Source organism: Mesocricetus auratus, unplaced genomic scaffold (assembly GCF_017639785.1).
Source record: "Mesocricetus auratus isolate SY011 unplaced genomic scaffold, BCM_Maur_2.0 Super-Scaffold_100007, whole genome shotgun sequence".
NCBI lineage: Eukaryota > Metazoa > Chordata > Mammalia > Rodentia > Cricetidae > Mesocricetus > Mesocricetus auratus.
Genome location: NW_024429191.1, coordinates 10415200 through 10440075, shown reverse-complemented (window position 1 = coordinate 10440075; position 24876 = coordinate 10415200). Strand labels below are relative to the sequence as shown.

General features: G+C 50.2%; 1 protein-coding gene across 4 annotated transcripts in view; it reads right to left on the bottom strand.

Annotated features, from left to right (window-relative positions):
- Positions 1-24876, bottom strand: part of Lmf1 (lipase maturation factor 1) — an 87738-nt gene that overhangs the window by 8502 nt on the left and 54360 nt on the right. For all 4 annotated transcript variants that reach the window (XM_040748334.1, XM_040748333.1, XM_040748336.1 and 1 more), the window contains 2 exons: positions 19302-19367; positions 6514-6681 (listed from right to left, as the gene is read on the bottom strand). In XM_040748334.1, coding sequence (XP_040604268.1) covers positions 6514-6681; positions 19302-19367 — 234 coding nt within the window. The remainder of the gene's footprint in view (positions 1-6513; positions 6682-19301; positions 19368-24876) is intronic.

The window sequence follows — 24876 nt, the reverse complement described above, 5'->3', positions numbered from 1 at the left end:
AGCTTTCCACTTATAATTTGTTCTGCCTACAAGATGTGTTGGCAAAGATGGCACAAGTTGTGGGAGTGGCCAATCAATGACTGGTCCAGCTTGAGAGGGAGCTCATCCCCGAGGGTCAGGAAATAGAGGCGGGTTAGTCCAGAGACCTAGGATAGACCCAACATGCCTAGGAAAAAAAGTCAATGAAGTGATTCCTAATGATACTCTGCTATACTCATAGACTGGTGCCTAGCCCAACTGTCATCAGAGAGGCTTCATTCACCAACTGATAAAAACATATGCAGAGACCACAGCCAAACATTAGGTGGAGCTTGGGGTTACCCTGTGGAAGACAGGGAGGAAGGACTGCAGGAGCCAGAGGAGTCAAGGACAATACAAGAAAACCCACAGAATCCACTAACCTGGGCTCACAGAGACAGAACCAACAACCAGGGAGCCTGCATGGGATTGACCTAGGCCCTCTGCATACACGCTACAGTTGTGTAGTTTGGTCTTCTTGTGGGACTCCTAACGGTGGGAGTGGGGCTATCTCTGACTCTGTTGACTGCTTTGGGGACCCTTCCCACCTACCGGATTGCCTCGTCCAGTCTTAATAGAAGAAAGACGAGGTGCCTGGTCTCACTGCAACTTGATATAGCAAGGCTGGCTGACATCCATGGGAAGCCTGCCCTTCTCTGAAGAGAAATGGAGGAGTGAATTGGAGTGGAGATGTCGAGAGGCAGGGGAGAAACTGAGAGGAGGGTGGGGAAACTGCAGTTGGGCTATAAAAACAAATAAATAAATACAAAAAATAAAATAAAAAAAGCGAGAGCTGGGTGTGGTGGTGGGGCATGACCTTAATCCCAGCCCCGAGGGGCAGAGCTTAAAGTCTGAGGTCAACTGCTCTACAAGGAGAGACCCTGTCTTAAAAAAAAATGGTGAGAACTGCCCATCAGAGAACTTTAGCAAAATAAAATGCTCTTCAGACAGAACCTGGTTTCTATGTAAGTTTGGAGCCATCCGGTGCAGAGTGCCAAAAAAGTGAAGTGCACATTAAAATTTAGGTCTTTGGGGCTCGGAGAAATGGCTCAGTGGGAAGGAGCACTTGCTGCTCTTGTGAAAGACACAACTTTCCCCCTGCACCCACATTATATGGCTTAAAATCCCGTCACTGCAGCTCCAGGGCATGCGAGGCACTCCATACCCCTTATATACTTATCAAAAAATCTTTACAACAATAAAACAACAGATATAAAAATTAGCTTGTAACATAGAACTTTCTGTTTTTGAGACAGGGTCCCTAGGCCCAAGCTGTCCACAAATTCCCAACCCTCCCGTGTCAGCTTCCAGAGTGCCAGGGTTACGGGTATGTGCTGCATGCCCGGCTTAGAACTGACTTTTGATATAATAGAATGATTGTCACATGTGGGAGTCTGACTGGCTGAGATGCATCTAAATGGCTGATAAAGGTCCAGGGGTGTCTATGCAGGCAGAAGAAAGATTTGAAAGCATTAGAAACATCAAGCAGAATTATGACTGCCCTGCCCAATGCACTGGGTATCACCCACCAAGGGTCTAGAAAGAACAAAATTGTCCAGGAAGGATGTAGCTCTTCTCCTGGAGCTGGATGCCCACCTCCTCCTGTTCTGTCCTGTGAGGGTCCCTGGTCTGTGGATGAAGCCAGGGTGAAGATTACTGGCTTCCATGGTTCTTGGTCCTTGAGTTTGGACTGGACCAGACTACCAACCCGTCTTGGGTTCCCAACTTGTAGGTGGCAGAGCCTAAGACTTCCCATGGTGCAACTGGCTGGGTTGCCACTCCCCTCTAATCTGTGTACCTTTTGGTTTCTCCTGTAGATGGTGGAAGTGTGTCAATACTGACTCCTGTGCCAGGAACCTCTCCACTTAGCTTTGAGGGGCAGGTGACAGGCTTTTACTCCTGTTTCCCAAGCATGGATATTTTTATGGAAATGAGGTGTAGAGAAGTACTGCTCAATGCTTCTGGAGGGAGGCCTCAGGTGGCACCCAGCTACTGCAGAGGTCTCAGGGCAGCCCTTTAGGCTGTAGTTTTGGAACCTGTTGCACCTTCTTGGAGAGACAGCTGGCTCACATGACAAATGGTGACTTTGAATCCTCATTAGTCACTGTTCTCTGCCTGGAGACAACTCATCTCCTCAGGCCATTCATATCATCTCTACCTCCCAAGCAGGGAGGTTGCAACTTAGTACCTTGAGGTGAGGCTATGGCTGACCACTCTGCTGAGACATGTCCACCTGTTGCAGGCGCCTGTCTGTCCCTGAGGTTGGGGTGATGTCCTGTGGCCGTGAGCCAGGGGTCAGTGTTCCCCAAGGGCAGACTCAGCTGCCTGACAGCCATGGTAACATACCCCGGGAGATCTGGATAACATAGCCCCACCCCAGAACACATGGCCTTGTTGGTGGGGGCCGCTGGCACGAACTATTTTCAAAACTTCCTCCACTCAGTGGGAAGTTCCAGAGAACAAGCCTGAAAAAGCAACTTAGGAGGGAAAGGTTTGCCTCACGGTCCGAGGGCACACAGTCCATCACGGAGGGACAGCATGGCAGTGGGAACTTAAGGTGGCTGGGCATACTGTACCTGCAGTCAGGAAGCTGAGAGAGGCGAAGGTGGGTGCTCAGCTCTCTTCTCCCTCTTCCTATTTCATTCAGTCTGGGGCTCTAGTCTGTGGGATGGTATGACCCCCATTCAGAGTGGAGGGCCTTCCCTCAACAATCCTCTCTGAAACACCCTTATAGACATGCCCAGGGGTGTGTCCCCTAGAGAGGATCCTAAATCCAGCCAAGGGGATGACCAGGTTAACTGTCACCAGGTGGAACCCTGTTTCTAACAAAGCACTGTGCAGAACCTGTGACACTTTGCCTTGGTGGACAGATGGTGGCTGTGCTCAGGGGTCAGGCCAGCTCGGCCCACACAGTTCAGAATCCCCACCCCACACAGCCTATTTGTTCAGTAAGACTGGAATTCATCATGTAGCACATGGTCCAAGTGCTCCAAAGGGATCTTATCTTCCATGCTTTCCTTCTAGCGCCACTGCAGCCATCCCTTGAGGGAAATGAATCTCGTCACAGCCCATCTGTGTTTACCCCTGGCCGGTAGAGTCCTCAACGCACTCTCAGTGTGCTCTGCCGATGACCGGCTTGGAGCATGGCCCTGTGCTGTGGAGCGGGTGAGGCTCCGGACAGCAGAGGAAGATGAACGTGTGTTGGTGGAATTCAGCCCCAGAGAGACTATAGCAGATGTTCCAGGCAGATGCAACATGACCCCAAAAGGAAGAGGGGGGATTTCTGGATGTCCCCACTGGGCTTGCAGTTACCACAGAGGACACATGCTCGCAGGCAGGCTTCCTACAGGGGAGACAGGCGCTTGAGAGGACCTTCCAGAGGACATGTATGTGGTCACAGGAACCTTCCACAGAGGACATGCATGCAGTCACAGGGACCTTCACAGAGGGCATGTGTGTGCTCCCAGGGCATCTGGGTAGCCCCATGTGTATTTAGCAGAGGAATCAACCTCAAAGCTGCCTCTCCCAAGACCCTCTCTTGCCTTCTCTCTGTTGTCTCAGGTCCAACCCCACCTCCTTCTCGTTCCTTGGTGGGGACTGATACCATGGTGGGCCTCGGATGTCCTGACCTAGCTCAGCAGCGGAGGCTGACCATACCGCCCCTTCCGGGGTCATCCCCTCAGAGCTCTTCGGTCCTTCCCACGTGGATCCCGAGGCCTTGCGGGGATCCTTGGAGCAGCTGTGTAAACTGAGTGTGGGAGGAAGTGAGTGAACTCAAACTCTGCCTGGCCCACAGGAAGGAACACAGGAACCAGTGGGTCAGGACACAGTGCAGATCAAACCAGGCTGCACTCAATGCCACAGAGTGGCGGGTGCTGTATGTTGGCTATAGCGCTGCATGGTGAGGAGCACATAGTCCTTCCCAACACCTTCCACAGGGGCTTGTGGGATGGTAAAGGCCATCCCTGCTAACCCCTGGTTGGCAGGAAGTCTCAGCTGGATCTGGGGGACGTCAGACCAGGCCTGGGGAAAAGCCGTAGCCCTGGATATCTCCATTTCCTTCTGGACATGGTGTGGCCAGTTCCATGTTCTCCACGGGGCAAGTCAGGTGGGAGCTGCTAGCCCAGGGATCCCCTTGACAGAGCAAATGCTGGGGACACCTTGCTACCTCCGAAAGGACTACAAGGAGTTAACAGTGGCTCAAGGCTGCTGGCAGTGCTTGGAGGGTGTGGTGTAGGTTTCTTCATTTTCTAGAGTGTCCCACATGGGGGTTGTTGGGAGAAGCTTATTGTACAGCTCCTTGTACACAGGAAGAGGAGAATCCTGAACCTCAGGAAACCCCAGGCCCCAAGGCATCTGCTATGCCCCAATGAGGACTCTTGACATCTGTCTCTGGTACCTGTGCAGCTGAGGCACTGCAGGCAGCTATTCCCAGCATCATGGCAGCCTTGGTCTCTGCAAAAATTCCCCAGTGCTTAGTGTGGACACATGTGCCTGCCTTGGCCCGAAGTCTCCCTGAGTCTCTGGGTATTGTTAACCTGGAAGGTCCAGCCTAGGCACCAACTCCCTTACTAGGCCATACAGGCCTAGGAGCATCCCCACCACCCTATCCACCTGGGTCAGGACAAGAGATGGAGACACACCCAAGGCTCTTCCTCAATGTCTGATCAAGCCAGCTGGATGGTCCTGCTTCTCAGGCAGGGTGGGGTCTGGAACTGGGGGCCAGTAGGGCACGTTTTTGTCATCTCAAGATTGGCACTGTCTGTGGCTTACAGTAGATGTGTGGGAAACAGGTATTTCGTGCAGATATCAGCTCTGAGAAGATATGAGTGGCTAAGCTGTAGGGAGGAGTCTTAAACACATGACTGAGAGAAGCTGGCTAGAGAGGTAACACAGTGTGGTTCCAAATCCAAGATGCTTGGGAAACAGTGAAGGCCAGGGGTCAAGGTGGAGGAAGATGTCTGTATGACAGTGATGATGTATAAACATTCTCCATTGTCCAAACCCAAAGAATGCTCTGCGGGCTTTGGTTGGTCATCATGCACCATCACCTGGCGCCCCATCATTGTGCAGTGCTCATAGTGGGGATGTAGAACAAAGACATTTTCTATAATCTCTACATAGCTTCTAGACTACCCTGTTAAAGTACAAAACAAAAAGAAGTCAACTTATTGGAGCACTGGGAGCTGGTGAACAGGTAGTAGCCAGAGATGACTTAGCAGTCAAAGGTCACCGTGGCAAAGGTGCCAGTGAGACTCAAACATATGCTTACAGCAGTCCTGATTTAAACACAGCCCCGCACAGAGACAAAGGACATGAGGAGAGACAGGCTCACGGATCCACAATTTGCCAAGGAGAACATGATGTCCCCTCTCCCCTTGCGCTAATAAATTTGAAAACAGCTGAAGCTGACATATTTATTCCCAGGAAGACGCTGACTGCCAAAGCTGCCTTGAGAAAGCTATCCCACAGCCATAGGCTTCAAGGCTTTGCTCGGAAGCACACACAGCATTGCTCAGCTTCTGAGAACAGGCTGCCCGGGTCTCCACGGACCCTTCAGAGAGAGGGGATAGTCTTTTGAGTGTGGGGCAATGAGCCCAGACAGGGAATCCACACTAGGCCCACATTATGCTGGAAAATTACAGACAGGTCTCTCTCACTGACAACCATGCAAAATCTAAAACAAAACATTGGCAAATTAGCTCAGCAATATATTAAAATAGCTACAGCATGACCAAGCTGAGTTTATTCTAGAATATGAAACTAGCTCAACTGGAGCAGTAGTAATATAATTCACCTCATTAACATACTGAAAGGAAAAATCCTGCGACCCTTGCCTGACTGATGGGGAAACAGTCAGCTATGGTCAACATCCATTCACAAGTGAAAATGGAAAACCCAAACCTCAAGGTGAGCCTGGCCTGGTGGTACAGGCCTATCATCCCAGCTGCTGGGGAGGCTGAGGAAGGAGGAGCACACGTTCAAGGGCAGTCTGGACAATTTACTGAGACTCTGACTCAAAAACCAAAAGGGGGTGACATATAGAGGCACTTGCCCAAAACATCAGCCCCCAGGAAGTAGAGACACAAGGACCACAAGTTCTAGCCAGTCAGGGCTACATGGCAAGACCCTGTTTTAAACAAACAACTTGCCACAATTCCTGGTAGACTGATGTCTACATATAGAAAGACACTTAACATTTTGGGGTTGGATTCAAGAACACAGGGAGTGTTTGTGTAGAGCCCAGGTGTGCCTGACCAAGGTCTGTGTCCCTCCCTGCCTGCAGGCAGCTCCCTAGGGGCAACCAGACACCACCACAGGCTCATGGAAGCTGGGAAGGGGACCCTGGAATTCAGCCTGGACCGGATGTGGTGGGACCCCTGCAGGGGGTGAGTGGAGCCATGGCTCTTGTGCTAACACAGAAACGATGAGGCAGGTTGTTGTCTTCTGTAGACACAGGGGGACCCCAAGTGGTGGCACCTTGGCACAGCCTACCTGGAAAAGGATCTGCAGCACCCCATGAAGAATGCACATCCGGCGCCCGAGGAACAGGAAGAAAGGCACCAGCAGCTCTATGAAGTGGTTGCTGAGGGTCTCGAAGCGATGGAACCACCAGGGTGACCTGTGCAGGTAGTAAGCCATCGGGTTGGGCACTGGCTGAGTCTGTGGGGGCAAAAAGGGGTCTCTGAATTACCAACCTTGGTTGACTAGGGTGATACTACCTTGGCTATGAAGAAACCATCTATTCTCTAGCTGGAGGACTTCTGTGGGCAGGCTATTTTGGAGCAAAAGCAAGACTTTGTTTGTTTTTGTTGTTTTAAACCTCCACAACCTATAGGCAAAAGTGTAAACTGTAGTTGAAGTGACATCTTTAAACACTTGAGACCAGATAAGAATATAAAGACGCAGGAACCAGCCTGCTGCCCCTAAGCACCAGTGGGGCTGTGGGGTGGGGCTGTGGTGGCAGCTGCCCGGGGCTCATGGCTCACTGACTGCCTGCCACCCTGTACTCACAGTCCACCTCAAGTCTCCCACCCACTGCCAGGCTCCATGGGCCCTGGGGGCCTTTTGCCCTCTCAGGGGCTCCTGCACATTCACGTGGGCTTGTTACAAAGGAAGTAGGCTTGAACACAGGGAATTGGAGTCAGGGGATAAGGGTCACAGCAGCAGTGGCAGGAAGTAAAGGGAGGCAGAGAAGGGGCTGGAATGATGCTCAGAGGACAGAAAGTTTGGTACTTCCCTTATTCTTTGGCACAGTCCCTTTGGGATTTCACCTTGGACATGGGGCGCTTAAAGAGCCCACTTGTCAACTCACCCTGTCTTCATAGGTGTGCAGTCCCTGCCAGAAGGACACCTCCCCCAAAGCCTGGGCTCCTCATGTGCCCCGCTCCACCCCACACAGGGTCCCTGCTACTTGAACCATCCATGTGATCACAGGAAAAATAAACAGCTTAGCAGGACAGGACAGAAGCCAAGCTTTTCATTTAAGGATGCTGCAGGCCACCCTCAACCTAGCTCTGTGGGGGGGCATCACCTCCCCTCTTTTAACTGCTTGCCAACAGAATAAGCAACTGGCTTAGCAAAGTGACCCTGTAGCCCTGTGCCAGGAGACAGAAGCCATTGCAAGATTTCTGTCTGCCAGATCCACCCTTCTCTTCAGTTGTAGACCCTTTACTTTCTCCCAGATGCATCACTCCCACAGGACCAGAAAAGGAAACACACTTGGCTTGCTGCCTCCACCCTGGGGCTGCTGCAGCCCTTGTTACTGTCCTCTGTTGGGAATCAGTGTTGACCTCCACATGCCTTGGACTTGGAGACTCTGTCCCAACTGGAGACACCATGTACAGAGGAATGGTCTAAAGGATGGAGCAGTGATCACTTCACCTAGCACTGGACTGTCCCAGCCTCCCACCCTTGAAACTCCCACATGCTCCAGCAAGGGCAGGAAAGCAGAGGACTGGGGGAGGGTGGACATGGCCACAAAATACTGGCAAATGAGTACAGGACTGGTGAAGACATCACCTTAGGTCGGTAAGTAAAAGTGCCTACAAAGTCACCATGTTTCAGAGTTGCACTTTCCATCAGCTTGCACGACAATGAACTACAAAGAGTGAAACACCCAGACTCAACTCAGCCAGGGTTCTACACAAATACAGTGAGGCAGTTGCTGGGGAACTAGAAACTGGATTCTACAGGGTGAAGCCCCCTACTGCAGTCCTTGTGGGCTTTCCTATAGAGTAATAATGTAGAAGGCAGTGTTAGTGAGCAGTGCTACTAGCCTTCCCGATAGGTGAATGCTGCACCTCTGCTGATGGTATCCTGGGGGAGCACAGGCTTCCTTGACCCGTGGGCCAGGGCTGACTGTCCAGCAGGGTCTGTTCTGTGAACTGAAGCCTCAAGGTACAGTACCTAAGGTCACAAGGGAGGGCTGCAGCCTCTCTGCTTACCATGCCAGGGACAAGGCTCATTTCTGTTTGCATGAAAGCTAGGGCATGGGTCAGTGTGACTGTGGTGGGGGTGGCAACATTGCACCCCATAAAGCACAAGAGAGCCCTGCTGATACCTCAGTCCTGCTGGAGGCCCAGCTTGATGGCTCATCAGACAGCAGTGACAAAATGTCTCGATGGGCATGATATATAGTTCAGATCTCAGGCCACAGCGTACAGTATGCGCTACAAAGAGACTATCTTAAGTAAGAAAAACAGAAGGAAACATGGGTGAAGATGCCTAGCTGGGGATCCAAGGGTGGCACATCGTAGGGAGACACAGGTCTCTGTTGTTCTTACACTGGTCCCTGTTGAGAATGGTCAAAGAACAGAAAAGTCTGCCTCCTCCCTCCAGAGACAGATCACATGTCTTGTTTGGGGTCAACAGTGAAGGGGACACCTTATTGCCATCTGGAGGACAAATTTCTTACAACTCTCAAGTGCCACATTTTGACTTGGTCACTGATGACTGCCCCCTACAGTGCTCACTATTGGTCAGTCCCTGGCCGTCTGTGTACTGGCCCCACCTGGAGCTCACAGGAAGGTGGTACAGTGTGTCCACTGCAGGTCCCAACCTCAGACTCAAGAAGCTTCTCTTATACCTGAATACTGCTTACCATTGGGGAATGTGGAGGTGACAGTATCAAGCTCATCCATGGAATGACTCACACTGATGGTGTAGGCCTCAGCACAAACAAGGCCATCATGTTCCAGGAGCAGAGCAGACTAGCAGCCTATGGATCATGGTGACTAGTTCTTTGAGACCAAGACCCAACATGGGTGGAAGGTCTGGAAGCTGTGTCATGGGTGCCCTTACAGTGCTGAGCACTGGCTGCTGGCTGCTTCCTACACCCCAGGTGACGGGGGTGGGGGGTTGGGGGTGGGGAAGGAAATGTGAGCCTTAAAGGTACTCATGACGCTGGGATGACCAAAGCACTTCGAACCAGCCCAGGCCACGTGGTACAGATTACCACAGATGGTGTCTGACCACAGTTCCCTGCTGGATATGCACCCAGTGGGTCATCTGGGAAGAGAGTCCATGTCCTCTCTCTTCAAGCCCCAGCTAGTCACTGAGTGTGTTTTCACTGAAGGAACACAGGCAAACGATATCTCATGGCCTTATGAAGGTAGGTTCACAAGGATGTTCCACTGTGCGACAAGCTCCTTTCATAAGGAGAAGGCCACACATTGTGAAGGTCATCCTCTGTGAGGAAGGTTACCCCACTCTGAGGAATGACAAGGGTCTCCCTGCTGTATGGAAGGCTACCTCCATACGAGGAAGTCCACTTTTGGTGTATAGTCAGGCTGCTGTGTGGATGGTCACGAGGTGCAGCATTGATGTTCTAAGGGCAGTGGAGACCCTGGCACACAGCGCTGGCCTCCGCCTGATGTGTGGGTGCCCTGCCTTACACAGCGTAAAGCAGAACCTCAGAGAACCTGGAACATCACAGACCCTCGAAGGGAAAAAGAAAGATTCCCTTCAAATTCAAGTTTATGTGACTGTAGCAGATTTACGATCCCTCTGTTTGTTTTTGATACAAAGAACAGACATGCATTTTAAAAGCCATTATTAGTCTAAAAGCAGGATTATTGAACTTTGGCTTGTGATCTCATGTTTTGTTTTCATATAACTCGAGACTAACACATTTAAAGTATTGTTAGCTTAAGCTTAGGACACAAACGCATAAAGACATAATTTCGAGGCGTGAACAAATGAGGAGAGCAGGACAGGACACAAGGGAGCAGAATGTTCGCTCGTATGCTATTCTGTGAGGCGAAGCTGGTATAAACCACTTCAGATGTTCGGTATAATTCCCATGGAAACCGCAAAGCGATACAGAATCACACAAAAGGTAACACGGAAAGAATTTACATTTATACCATTAGAAAGGCACATTTATCGGCAGAGGAGCCTGAAGAGGAAGAGGGTGTGTGGATCAGACAGCAGTGGAAGCTGAGATAAAGGCGCACAGAGAAAATTAAAGAGAAACAAAGCACCAGAGGTCCTGGGGACAACTTTAGGCAGTATAACACACGGGTAATCCGATCCCCAGAAGAGGGGGTATGTGAAACATTTTTTTCAAATATGATGAAACCCGCAGACCCATAAATATAAGAAACTCAGCAGACCTCAAGCAATAGAAACAGGAAGAAAATGACACTACCCTAATCAAACTGTTCAAGAATCGTGATAAAGAGAAAAATCTTGGAGCAAACAGAAGGAAGATGTGTTACAGAGAGACAGACACAGATCCCTCCTGGGGAATGACGCAAGTGAGGAGACACAGAACACCCTTAGGGCACTAGCCTGTCAGCCTGGAGTTCTCAACTCAAGGGGAAATAAAGACATCATCAGGCAGCAGAGTGCTGAGAGATTCCATGAGCCACACTATGAGAAGGTGAAGGAAACTGAGGTAGAAGAAAAGTCGAGTTTGGGAGTCTGCAAGGATACTGATGGGCTCAGGGGCTGCTTTCTATTTTCATTATTTAGTTTAAAAACTATTTTATTAAGCCAGGTGGTGGTGGTGGCCCACATCTTTAATCCCAGCACTCGGGAGGCAGAGGCAGATGGATCTCTGTGAGTTCGAGGCCAGCCTGGTCTATAGAGCGAGTTCCAGGACAGCCAGAACGACACAGAGAAATCCTGTCCCAAACAAAACATAACAACAAAAAACAAAAACCCCAAATTATTTTATTATTTGTGTGCGTGCGTGTGTGCATGTGTGTATACACCACAGTGCACATGTGAAGGTCACATGATAACTTTCTGGAGCCAGTTTTCTCCTCGTCCTGTGGGTTTGGGGATCAAACCTAGGTCATCAAGCTTGCTGGGTAAGTGTTTTTACCTGCTGAGCTATCTCACTGGCCCTTAACTAAATAGCTTTAAAAGATGTGAACACCAAACAACCCACAGTTTACAGTGTATAAAAGCACACAGTGTGACAGCAGCAGGCAGTAGGACCTGGAATTAGAATATTATAATGTTCGTTCAGAAGCTTTAAGGTGAGCCAAGGTGGTCACTTATCCATTGTGTCCTATACGTGCATGTACATGAGTGTGGCTGTGTGAGTATGTGTATGTGTGTGTATACATATGCCTGTGCAGAGCACGCATGCACACACACACAGGTACATAGTATAAATAATAAAATAACCACAGAAATAAAATAAGAGTGACACAAACTTATAGCTAACAAGCCAAACAACGACTCAGTAACCAAATGAACAAAGAGTTACACAGAGTTTTAGTTAGCAAAAAAGGAAATAAAGAGCCATGAAAATATTCCATGAACCCACAAAAAAGTCAGAAAAAAATATTTTTAAAAAGGGGATAAAGAATAGACAGTAGGAAGAGAAAACAAACAGTAAGGTGACAGATTGAAACGTGTCTGTCCCCAAGAGTCCCGCTGGAGCAAGTAGCCTAAACACTCAGACTCATGCTGCCCACGAGAAGTGACTCCGAAGGTAAGGACACTCATAGGCTAAGAGGTGAGGATGAAGTGTCACGAGCAAGCTGGAGCACAGTGTGGGACACAGTAGAGAGGGCAAGGGAAGACCAGGGAAGAGGAGCCGTCTCCAGCTCCCATGAGCACAGCAGCACAGACATGTGCACGGAACAACACAGCCCCAGACACACAGCAAAGCGGAGAGAAGAGCACATGCGACAGACAGAGAACCGGGAGGCGTACAGTGGATGTGGCAACACTACCCACCAGCGTCATCTTGATGACCACAGCACAGACTCTAATGCTCGACTGGAATGCCCAAAAAGAGAAACTGAGTGCTGGCTCACAAAATGAATTAAAAACAAAACAAAACAGGTTTTAAAAGACTCAGGGCATATAAAGTATTCTCCCTGACAGTAAAGAAATTAAATGAGAAACCAATAAGAGAAAGCTATTTGGAAAATTCTCACATATTTGAAGTGCAATTACATGCTTCTAGTTTGGCTTTGCATTCCAGTGTGTATGATGCCACTTCATTCTCATAGTCACCTGGGATAGTGTGTCACCAAACTAAGTGCAGGATCAGAGCCAGAGGGGTAGTCTGGTGTTTCTGTCCTCACCTCTGCCATGCCAGCAGCGGTTTCAAAACTTATACCTGCTTGTGTTTGGTGCTTGTCTTTTATGAAAAGGTGGAAATCACCATAGAAAGTGACCTGGGGACGCAAGGCCACCACTCCTGGACCCTGACATGTATAGGTCCAGAACACATATAAAACAGTTTCTTTCTACAAATCAAGGAAACTGCCAGTGGGCAAGTGTATAAGCCATAGTAACCAGGCCACTGGATACAACAGTCACAGCTTCCATAAAGTTAACATTTTCAGCTTTCTCAAGGAACGTTCAACCTTGGTAAAAATGATTCCCAGATCAGTGGGCCCATAAATTGCAGGGCATTCAGTGACCCTGGTCCAATTACAGCCCAAGGCAGCTGGTAGTGTGTGTCTCCCAGTTGCAATTAGAAGCAGGATCTGCTGACTGGAACCCCGCACTGGGTGATTTCTGGATGCAGGAGGAGGAAAAGTGGTTCTGGACTCTGTGGTGTTGAGTTAGTGGGAGAAACTCCAGCCACAGGCCTCGCACATGTGTCTGTATGAGCTCTGAGGGATGGAGGAAGGATACTGGTCTGTACTGGATCATGAGATATTGCTTGTCCAGGGCAGCCATGTATTTTAAGAACTAATGATTTCTTGCCAGGCATGATGGTATATACCTTTAATGCCAGCATGTGGGAGGCAGAGGCAGGCAGATCTCTGAGTTCAAAGCCTGCCTGGTCTACACAGGAACAGCCAATACTAAACAGCAAGACAATGTCTCAAAACAAGAATGAACTCTTGCAGTACTGGGATACAAACAACCTCAGTACTCAGGAAGGAGCCTGGCATATGACCCGGGATGTGCATGAGCCAGAAGCTTGGCCTATAAGACTCTACTCTAACAACCTGAAGCCCTGCAGCTACTCATAGAAGCCTGGGACACAGCCAGGCTTGTGGGTGTTAACTTGCAATCACCAGTCCCAAGTACAGGGCCTTGTTAGGCTTTGGGTGAGGACAAAGAGAGGTGGGAATGGCTGGTGGGAAGCTGAGTGGCAGGTGTCTCTGCCATGCTTGGTGACTGAGGCTATGCCAAGATGGTCTGCCAGGGACTCATGCCATGCATCCTTAGCTCCCCTCACCCTAGGAAGAACCACAGGGGTTTGCTCCTGCAAGAGCAGCAAGCATGGGCTCTTGCATCAAGGATGCACCAAGGTGGCATGGATCAAGTGCGAAGGGGTGCTCCATTTTGCAGAGGATGGCTCCTGCTTGTGCCCCGCCCATGAGGTGAGCGGCTTCTCTCGCTCAGGTGTCCACCCAGTCATGGACACCACCACTTGCAGCTTGACAAGGGAACGAGTCTAGCGCTGACCAGCAGGAGAAAACAGACGCTGAACTGGTACTGAGAAGATGTGCTAAGTAGAAGAACCCAGAGTCCAGAGTCCTGACCTCCCAGTGAAGCAGGAATCTCTCTTTCCAGTGGCCGAGCTCTTTGGATGGGAACCAGTGGATATTCCTGTAGGTCTTGGGGACTGGGGCTCTCACCAAGCCTGGGCTCTTAGAGGGCTGCTATTCCTGTCTTGAGGTGAAAGGATGAGATGGCATGAAATCCCCCCAAATCTCCAGCAACGGAACTAAACTTATTCCTGTAAACAAGTGTGTGACCTGTACAACAGCCTCTCCCCAACGACTGTCATGGCTGAGGCAGTGGTTCTTAAGGGCTGATGCCACCATTCAAAATGCTTTACATTTATTTCTTTATTGTGTGTCCATGTGAAATGCCACAGTGCACATGGAGATCAGAGGACAAGCTGAGGGAGTTTGTTCTCTCTATCATGTGGGTTCTGGGGATTGAACTCAAGTCATCAGATTGGTGGCAAGCACCTTTACCCACTGGGCCATAACTTCCGTAATTCAGGCTTTTCAGATGCTCTGTGGTGTGAGCATCTCCTCCTGGTGTGAGCTCCCTGAACTCTTGGGAGCAGCAGTGTGTTTAAAAGAATGGAAGAGAAGACTTGGGACTTCATGTGCCCACAGGGCTTTGCCAGGTACAGGCCATTCTATGGGGCCAGGGCCTCTCTGAGAGCACCTTTCTTTCACTGAAAGACTAAGAGAGATGACCATGTATCACACGGACCAGCCTTATCTTACTGGAGCCCACCCTGTTCCTCTGTTACAACTGACCAGCAGGCTTCCTGGAAGCCAGGGCTGTGGAGGCAGGTGTAAGAACAGCAAAAGTATTCTGTGTGAGAAGTAGCACACTCAGATCACTCCTTTCCTTGGTGCATTTCTCCCAGCTCCTGCTGAGGGACTGGCAGATGGCATCTTCAGGCTGGGCTGCCCCAGCTCCCAGTGCAGGGGAAGCATCTGAGACACATGCCCACACCTAAGTACTTGGCACCCTAGGGATTAGTGCTATCCTTGTTGCAACCTGGGGCCACCGTTACCATCTTTAGAGATAGGAAACCTACACAGGAAAGAAGCCTCCTACTCTCAAGAGAGAGAAGAGAAACTATAGCGATGCTAAACAAAGCTGCCTGTGGGTACAGACTCCATTCCTAGTTAGAGAAATGGAAGAGCAGGGAGAGAGCCGCAGAGCCCAGGTTCTCAGGCTCATGTAGCAGACTGTCCACCACCTGAATCAGGTATACTGCCGTATGCACGTGTACAAATACATGCATGTTACAGAACACATACGTAGACATGCAAGGATGTGCACTGACACAGGCATGGGCTTTGCCCAGCCTGCCAGGTCCCAGCATAATCACGGCACCCGTGTTGTCCTGACCATGGTGGAGGTGACATCAGCTGCTCCTACCACGGGCTTGACACTCTAACTTAAAAACAAGTAACACCGCACAAAGGCTTCCTTTGTGCACGCCGAGGCTGCGGGGCTTCACCAATAATAGGAGCTGAAAGTGATTTATTTCCCTGGATTAAAGGTCAGCTCAGCAAAGCAACAGTGCAAAGTTCTATTACCTCATTCATGTTGCCCTGAGCAAGACAGGGGAAGGAGGGGGGGAGAGAGAAAATGAGGAGGGGTGGGCAGAGACCGGCAGACCGAATGAGAGGGAGGGAGATAAGGGGAAGAGGAGAAAGGGAGAGAGGGCCTGAGGGGAGGAGAGAGGCAGGTACAGTCCTCTGTAGCTGACTGTGGTCAGGCCAGACATCTTCCAACAGTTCAGTGAACCAAAGACATCCATCCTTGCTAAGATTTAGTTGGGAAGCTGTAGGGTGACATGCCCAACTCCAGGTTTGAATGTGAGAAATGGAAGGAAGCATTCTGCTGTTGAAAGGTTTGGATCCATTCACGCTGGTCAGAGGCGAACACACAAATGTGACTGCACACCCTGTTGCATTTTAGACACACAAGTGTGGCACACAGCTGCCTTGGGGGATCTGTATTTATGTCTCCACCAGCAAGTGCTGCAGGCCATGGCATCTCACGGCATCCTCTGGATGCTGCACACAGCGGATTGTGACTGTCATGCTGTGGGCAGGACCCCGAGCTTCTTGGCAGGGGTTTCCAGATGATGCTCCAACAGAGGGCACGCTCGGGGAGGCTGTTTGTGTGGCTATATGGCATCACCATGGAGCTGAGCTCCAGGACCTGCATAACAGTGATCAGTGGTCACAACAGGCCCCCTGTGTGAGCCACTTTGAGGACAGTACCGCAATAAGCACCAGGGCCCAGAGAGAGACCCACCAGTCTTTCCCAGGCTACAGAACACAGGACCTGTGAAGCCACACTGCATGCCCTCCTGCCTCCCAGGGATGGGGTGTCTCATATCAAGCAGGAGAGCATGTGGAGAATTTCATGGGTGGTGTGGCTGCTGGTGGGCTGCGCTTGGAGCTAGGATATCATGATATGGGAAGAACATGAAGATCACCATCTTAGGATCCTTTTAACCTTACAATGGTGAGTGAGTGACAGGTACTCAGTAGAAACCCTCCCCTGGCAGTTTCCCAGGCTGCTCATGAATGATAGGGTCTCTCTAATGTTGTGAAAGTGAACTACAGCACACGGTCAGCTGTGACACCCAGGGACCACTGGCACTCTTCAATGTGCTGTGCTTTGTAGAAGGCTGGTTGGAACCCAGCTTCAATAGGACACAGCCTTGTCGTAATCTATACTTGGCCTCTGCCCAGACTCCAGGTCCTGAACTCTCTAGAATGGGTGGCAATGGTGGGAGGGTATCTTCTGTTGTCCACAATAAATTCATGCTGGCGATGCCACTCCTGTGTGAGGTTGGTCATAGAGATTCCTGCCATGAGTTCTGCTCCCCTGACCCCAGGGTCAGTGCTGGAGGTGGCCATGACCACCAGTTCCAACAGTAAGTTCTTTAGCTGTACCCACACAGAGAATCAGGCCAGGCTGCTCAAGCTTCAGGACTAAGGACTCAAGGGGAACCAGAGAGACAGTGTATCTTCCCCTTGGCCTTCCCCGAGTGTATACTTCACAATGAACAGAGTCTCAACAAATGTCCCCTGAGTTCTGTGAGCCGATCTACATGCCATTTGGCTGAATATGACATGAATATTGCCAGACTGGACAGAGGGCATGGATCACCTGGGACTTGCTGCTTGTGATGACAGCTGTCTGATGCAGGGCTGTGTCTCTGGATGCGGTTAGGTTGAGACTATGGCCTCAAGGGCCACAGTTTAACCCATCCATAAGCATTCATTCCATAAGGCCTGGCCTGGCACTGGCACTGGCCTGCCTCGCAGGCACAGCTGCACCCTCTCTGCCTGTCCATGTCCCTGGAGGGCTGAGATGGAGGGTCTGCCCTTGCTATGTTTTTGACTGAATCCAGCTAGGCCTTCCTTTCCTAGCCTGCACTGCTACCTGTGAACTGTAGTACCAAAAACACAGCTGCGGATACCCACATAGGCGGTCAGCACAAATGATGTAAGTTCTAACCATATAGTTGGCCTCCTGTTCAGCTGAATACCAACTATGGAGCCTGAGGAAACACAGCTCTGAGACAAGGCACTGTGCAGTAGTCCACTGGAGAGAGATTACTCCATCCTATTGGGAAGGCTTTTTCCCATTACCCCCTCACACACAGCCCAGGTCAGTTGGGTCTGGCTCCATTCCAAGGCCAGTCATCCCCAGGTCTAGTCTAGGTGCCGGTAGTTCCCTCCTTGATGCTGGGGACTTGACAGGCAACCTCCGTCTCTCCTCAAGCACACTGTGCCACGCCTGAGGCAATCCTTAATCAGTAAGAATTGGATTTTGGGTAATTTCCAGCATCTCTAGCTAGCTAGTGGCATACTCTGTCCATTGACCACACTTGGACAGTACACCAGCCTGTCAGTCTGACCCATAAGGCAAAGGGACTGCCTTCCCCCACCTGGCCTAACAGAGTCCAAAGCAGCCAATAGGCTCAGGAACCTTTACTGGTCAGAGTGCAGCAGTGGCCAGGGGGCTTCTAGGGATGTGAAGAATCCCTGCCTCACATGTGTTTGGCCAGGCCCTGGGGACAGGGGATCTGAGATGCTTCAGCTCTTGAGTGGGCCTGGGTTTATAATGAGATGCAGGATGTATGTATGAAAGCACAGGCCCCAGTGTGGGGTTGCTCTGCAGAACAGGCCTCACGTGGCTGTGTGTCGAAGAGACATTGATGTATCAGCTGCCCAGGAACCCTGCATCCAGATCGTTCCTGGACTTGCCAGTGCTAACCCGCAGGTGACCTGTGACATAGCACTGACACCTACCATGCTGTGTGGGTATGGGACCATCTTAGCAAGCTGCTGCTATCTGAGGGACAGGGGCAGCCCAGGCTTCACTGATGGCTCTGAGCCCTCTCCTCTGTACCATGGCCTATGTGTGGAAATAGCTATTGCATACAACTAGTCACCCATCCTAAGGGATGTTCTCCTGTCACTGCAAGGCCAAGCATGCTTTCTCTCTGGCACTTACAGAAGTTGGAAACCCCACCATAGGAAGGAGAAGATTGTGGGGTCCCTAGTCAAGTAGAGACAGAATTTCTGTGCTAGATGGGGGTGATGGCATGGGGGACTCTCAAGACCTTAAAAAGTAAAGTCTAGACATCCTGGTTAACCACAAGCAGACAGCGCATCCCTGCAGCTGACTGACAGCGATGAGCACACCAGAAGAGCAGCTGCACGGGCTAGTGTTTTTAGTGCTTAGAGGACTTAAGTGTCTAGACTCAGCATAAAACATAACAAAGGCAGAGACTGGTACCCACAGCTCTCAATGAGGAGAAGGCAGTAACTAACTGCTAGTCTCTAGCAGTGGGCTGGGGCAGGGAGAAGAAAGGAATGTGAGACACATGAAGGATTTCCAGTTCTCCCATTAAGGGTGATAGACAGATGGACAACACCACGATGTCACATGTCCTTGGATTAGTTTGCAGGAGGAAGCTTTCCTTGACATCATCTCTAACACAAGTACATGAACATCTGTAAGGGCAGGCTGCTTTGAGGGACAGAGGCCTGGGCCAAGGATCCGTGTTACTCTGGTGCCTGAGATAGCTGTTTTTGGGACAATGGAGTAGCCTCACCCTGTACTTGCAGGAGAGAGAGAGAGACATAGGCAGAGCTGCAGCTCCCAGGATGGGGCCTAGCCTGGCCTATAGGGAGGCCTGGGCAGAAAAAGGGAACAGATAACCAGAGGAACCAGCCCAGAAAAGAAGAAACTATAAACCACCTGGTGACCTGGCCCTGCCCCAGAGAAAGGAAGGAAGATGGAACTTCTGAGAGCAGCACGCAGCTTCAGCCAGCCAGATCTGTGCTCACCTCATAGTGGAAGTCCATGCAGGTTAGGTCTAGCCAGCACTTGTCCCCACGGATCTTGATTAGACCCTGCAGACACAAGACAGAAGACAGCATCAGTCATAGGCTAGCAGTTGAGATACAAGGACCCCAAAATGGATTTATTCCTGGGCATGAGAACTGACCCATCCCTAAAGGCTAGGTTGCTGTGCTTCAAAGAATAAGAGAGGGGCCTATTTCTGTGGGAAGTACTCCAAGAGGTAAAAACCCAAAGAGTTTTATGATAAGCACACACAGGCTCCTTCTGGGGACTAAACACTGACATGCTCACAGCCGGAATGGCATCCTCTGTACAGTCAGAGCCTGTGTTATTTGGGATGGCATACTGGGGATGGAACCCAGGATTTTGCCCATTTTAGGCAATCCCTAAACGGCACCCTTGGATCACTCTGTACTTTCTTTACTCATGAACCATTCTGCACTTTCTTTAAAACCATTCTTTAGGGAGTTAGGAAGATACATCACTTAGCAAAGTGCTTGCTGGGCAAACACGAGGACCGGAGCTCAGTGCTCAGAATCCACATAAAACGCTGGCCGATGGTGGTACACATTTGTAATCCCAATGTTGGGGAGGTGGAGACAGACAGATGCTGGCTGGCCAGGCTAGCCTACTCAGTGAGTTTCACGCCAATGAGGGATCCTGTCTCAAAGGAGGCAGATAGTATTCCTGAGGATGACACTCAAGGTTGTCCTATGGCCTCCAAATGCAACCTCACATACATATATGTACCTGCACGCATACACACATACACAAAAGAAAAAAGAAAAGAAAAAGAAGCAAACGGATTGAGGAGACGGCTCAGTGAGTACAGTGCTTACAGTGCCAGCATTAGGATCTAAAATTGGAGACTCAACATCCACATAAAGAATCTGGATGCAGTGGTTTCCATCTGTCCATCTGTAATGGCAACTCGGAAAGACAGAGACAGGAGAATCACAGAGGCTCACTGGCTAGCTAAGCTAATTGGTGAGTTCCAGATTCAGTAAGAGACGGTGTCTCAGAAAACTAAAGTGTATGTAGTGTGATAGATGATACCCCATATCAATCAGCATGTTAGAGTCCCCTAATCCCCCACAACGCACCCCCAACACACACCTGTACACATACCACACACAAACAATATGAGGCTATCGTAATAATGCAGGTGGTGTCTTTATTGAAGGGACTGAATCCAAAGGTTCAGATCTCGCATTGCAGATACCCAAGACATCATCAAGGAAGAGCTGTCAGCACCCCAAAGGGTTCAAAGGATTCAGTGGGGGAACCACGTGGCTGCACCTGCTGACGAGAAGCCGGGGCTCAGGCTGGCAGGGTCTCCTCATGAGTGGGACGTGCCCAGGGCTGAGGTTTGGGCACCGGAGGGGTGAGTTTGCAGAGGAGCTTCTGTGAGTCAGATGAGACCTTAGGTAGAGCAGCTGAGAGTGGGAGCAGCACCCAGCAGTTGGTCCTCACGGCTCTGCCTCAGCCACCTCCATACCCTGCCTACGTGTATTACCTGGTCTGTCCACCTTCTCTCAGGGCAAGCCAGCATCAGGTGACTTGCTCATAAACCAGGAGAAACTATCCATGAAAGAACTAAAACCTTAGTTTCAGATACAGAGATTCAACTCCATTTCTATCATTTCCACATTAGCTGAGAAAGAAGGTGAGGGAACAGCCTCAGAGAAAACAACCCAGTCTTCTGAGATATAGCTCCTGTTGCTACAACTGTCCCTAGAGAGTTCCTTTGGCTCCATCCACCACTATCCATCCGTCTACCCAGCATACATTTATAACCCACCCACCCATCTATCCATTGTCCATTTATACACCATCCATCTACCATTATCCATTCATCAACCATTTATCCACTATCCATTTATCTAATACATCATCCACCTACCCACACACCATTATTCATCCCTCACCCATTCACTCATCTATCATTTAATCATCTATCATTCACCTGCTCATTATCTATCCATCCATCTATCCAATCACCCACAGAGGGAGCTCAGGAGACAGGCTAAGTGGTAGATCTGATATGAAAGCTGAAGGGGGCTATGTCCACATAGAGATGAGCCCCCTTATTAAGAATAGTGTTCAAGCTGGGCAGTGGTGGTGTACACCTTTAATCACAGCACTCGGGAGGCAGAAGCAGGTGGATCTCTTTGAGTTCGAGGCCAGCCTGGTCTACAGAGCGAGTTCCAGGACAGCTAAGGCTGTTGCACAGAGATCCCCTGTCTCAAAAAAACAACAACAACAACAAAGCAAAACCAACAAAAACAGAATAGTGTTCAAATGTAGCCACTGACACCCAGGAGATAGGGTGAGCTTAACTCAGTACCTATGGGAACATGTGAGTACTCACACCAGGGTCACGCGTGACACTATCTAATGGGTGCCTACTTGTGAAGTCTGGTTTTAGAGGGAGCACTCTGCTCAGAAGCAATGTCTCCAGGGTGTCACAGGCCCTGCAGGGCTCCCAGCAATCCTGATGCCACAGGGGAGCTGGGCGCACTGCAGGGAGCTGAACTGCACACTGGCTCCTGGGAGCACTCTTTTTAAAGACTGCATGGATGACTTACTTTAACAACCAAGTTACCTCTTGGGAAACAAAAACACTCAGACTGTAAGCTCTGGAGGTGGCATCCAGTGGAACCCCACCTGTTCAGCCATGGTCACATGAACACGGTACCACCGGGGAGGTCTGTCTGTCTGGCGCCTGAACACTCCCAGCTCCCAAGGCTCTGTTCTGCTCCCAAGGCAGCGGACAGAACACACCTACTGCGTAGGGGAGGGAGGGCCGCCATCAGGGCTAGCCTTGACGTCCATGAGCTGTACAACACTTTGCATCCCTCAGAACCTGAGGGAGAGGGACTCTTTGGAGACTCACACCAGGAAAAGAAGAAAAAAACAAAATAATTAAAATGTCACTCAAACTCAAAGCTGAGATGAGACACTTAGAAACCTGAGGCATTCTTCAGAGGAGGGCGTTCGGGCTCCTCCCATCCACTCGCTCTTGCTGCAGATGTCAGCCTTCCCACGGGTCTTTCTTTCAGAGTGTCAGAGGAACAAAGCCTTCTTTGAGCCTTTTTCAGCCCAAAATTAATTTAGGAAAAAAAATGGCACAGACGGGCCTTAGCATGCCAGACCTAAAGGGAGCCGAGTGACCTGCAGTCTTCTATGACCCCCTTGCTTTCAGCCTGAGAAGGAGAACGCCAAGAAGCTGGAATGTTCCAGGCAGACAGGAGATACCTTGGCCTCACAGTGAGGGGGGACAAATGTGTTCCTGTCCAGAGACTTCCGATCACAATTGTGCTTCATAAAAACTCCCTCTTGGCAATGGAAACCACCATATCGGAAGAGCCATGGCACGACGCTGCTTTGGACGCCTATCCCTCTGGCTTGGTGTAAGAAGCCTATGGCCTGAAGTCCCTCTGCATTGCCTCAAGGGCTTGATGGGGCCTAGAGCTATACTGGCATCTCAAAGGCAACTCGGCACGGGGCGCTTGGTGTCTGGTGGGACCACTCCTTACCTGCCAGAGCTGAATTCCTGATAGGAATGCCCATCCAATCTCAAGTCCCCTGTGCCATGCGATATAAGCACGGGCTCTAGGGCTCCTCTAGACTAAGGTGTCTCCAGACATGGAGGGCACAGCCCACAGTCCCATCCTTGTGGAGGGGCACCTACCTTTCCTGACTCGGTCCAGGAGCACTCATGGATACGGTGGGTTACTGAATGAGCTCCAGGTTGCAGACCACAGGCCTCTCAGCTCTGCCCACACATGGAGCTCTTGCCATGAGGAGACAACAGACCCTGAAGGGCAAATCCAGTGTGTGAAACCCGTTGTGGCACTGAGAATGTGGCCAGTGGGACACTCTAATAAAGCTAAAGTTTTTTCTTACAAACACATTCATCTGTTCAGTGTGTGCTGGGCACTGGATGATTTGGGACCAGAGGGACCTGGGGCATGACAATTACCTGGCACTTCTGGGCTGGAAAGGAACTCCCACAAGCATCAGGGAAGGTCCATCTGTTCACACAAGAGCTGAGAAAATGCAGCCTCCAAGCAAACAGCCATGTGCTACCAGGTTGTGTGTGTACGTATGCGTGTGCATATGCGTGTGCGTGTATGTGCACGTGTTTGTAAAAATGGGTATGACAGATGGGCCCAGCACAGTCCCAGAATGGTGGAGACAGGTGCGCTATAAGTTTCAGTTAAGCAAAGCTCAGGGCAGCACAGAGCTAGGCAGAGCTTGCGATATTACATTTTGAGAACCCTCAGCAAAGACCTAGTTCAAAATGACAGAGGTAGCGGTTGTCTGTGTGACTGGAACTATCCTGGCATGGCTAGCTCAGACCAGAGCCAGAGTACACCAAGCCCTGGACACCTAAGGACTTACAGTATGGTTTCACCAAAACACCACTACCACATACCTCAAACTGACTGCTGGTCTAAGAGGTTAACTGGGAGACGTGTGTGAAACAGTAACAATTTCTACTACAGCTTGTCACATTCCAAGTGCAGATCCCTCATAAATACCTAGGACGATCTGACTCTCTGTGAAATCATTTTCCCTTCTGGAAGCTCTGGGCCTCTCTTAGCTACTAACTCCCGCAGATTCACTAGTTTTCCCAGTGACGCTCAGGACAGGTCTGATTCACTGTCTCCTTGTTGTTAGGCAACATGTGATTCAATAGCATCCTGCCACCTGCATCCACATGGTCTGTACACATGTGCATGGAGGACACGGCCTGATACAAAAAAAAGCACTTGAGAATAGAAAGAAATGAGCAGAGCTGTAAGGTTTTTGCACCACGCCCTTTGAGCAAGACCTCAACACCTATGCATGATGACCTTTGATGGGCTCCTAGGAACGGATGAGAGGGTTCTGAAAAGCCCTTGGCTGTGCTGGGGGTATGGGTATGATGCCTTTTTTAAAAGCCTCTGAGGGGCATGGGCTGTGTGAGACAAAAAGCAGTTGAATGGGGATCCAAAGAGGCTGCCAGGGGCCAGCCTGGGACAGCCATATGAAAGGCCTGCAATTGGGGATCAAAGGTCATGACACAGGAGACATGGGATTCAAAGATTCCCGCGATGTCTCTGAGCAGAGTCAGAGGTCAGTCGTTCTGAGTGTCCTGGGGGCTGATGGGCAGGCAGGAAGAAAGCCCCCTTTCTCTAGCTCTGCCCACGCTAATGCAATAAAGCCAATTAGAATGATTGCTCTCATTTCGGAGTTAGGATGCCCAGGACGAGGGAAATGGCAGGGACATCCGTTTCATTCTGTCTTCACAGGCACACTCTGCATTCCAGCATTTATTTCATTATATTTAATACGATTTTAGCAGTGGCACTCCAACTCTGAGAAAAGAGCCCGGCAACTTCAAAGCCTGTTTTTGTCTTGGTTCCCTAGCACCGGCTCTTCTCTGCTACCGATGTCTCCACCCTGCTCGCTAACTGTTCAGAGCCGCCCACAAGCCCACACTTCCGTGGCCTGAGCATCATCTCCTGAAGCATCCTGGGGGCGGTGCATGATAACACGGAAACTGCTTTT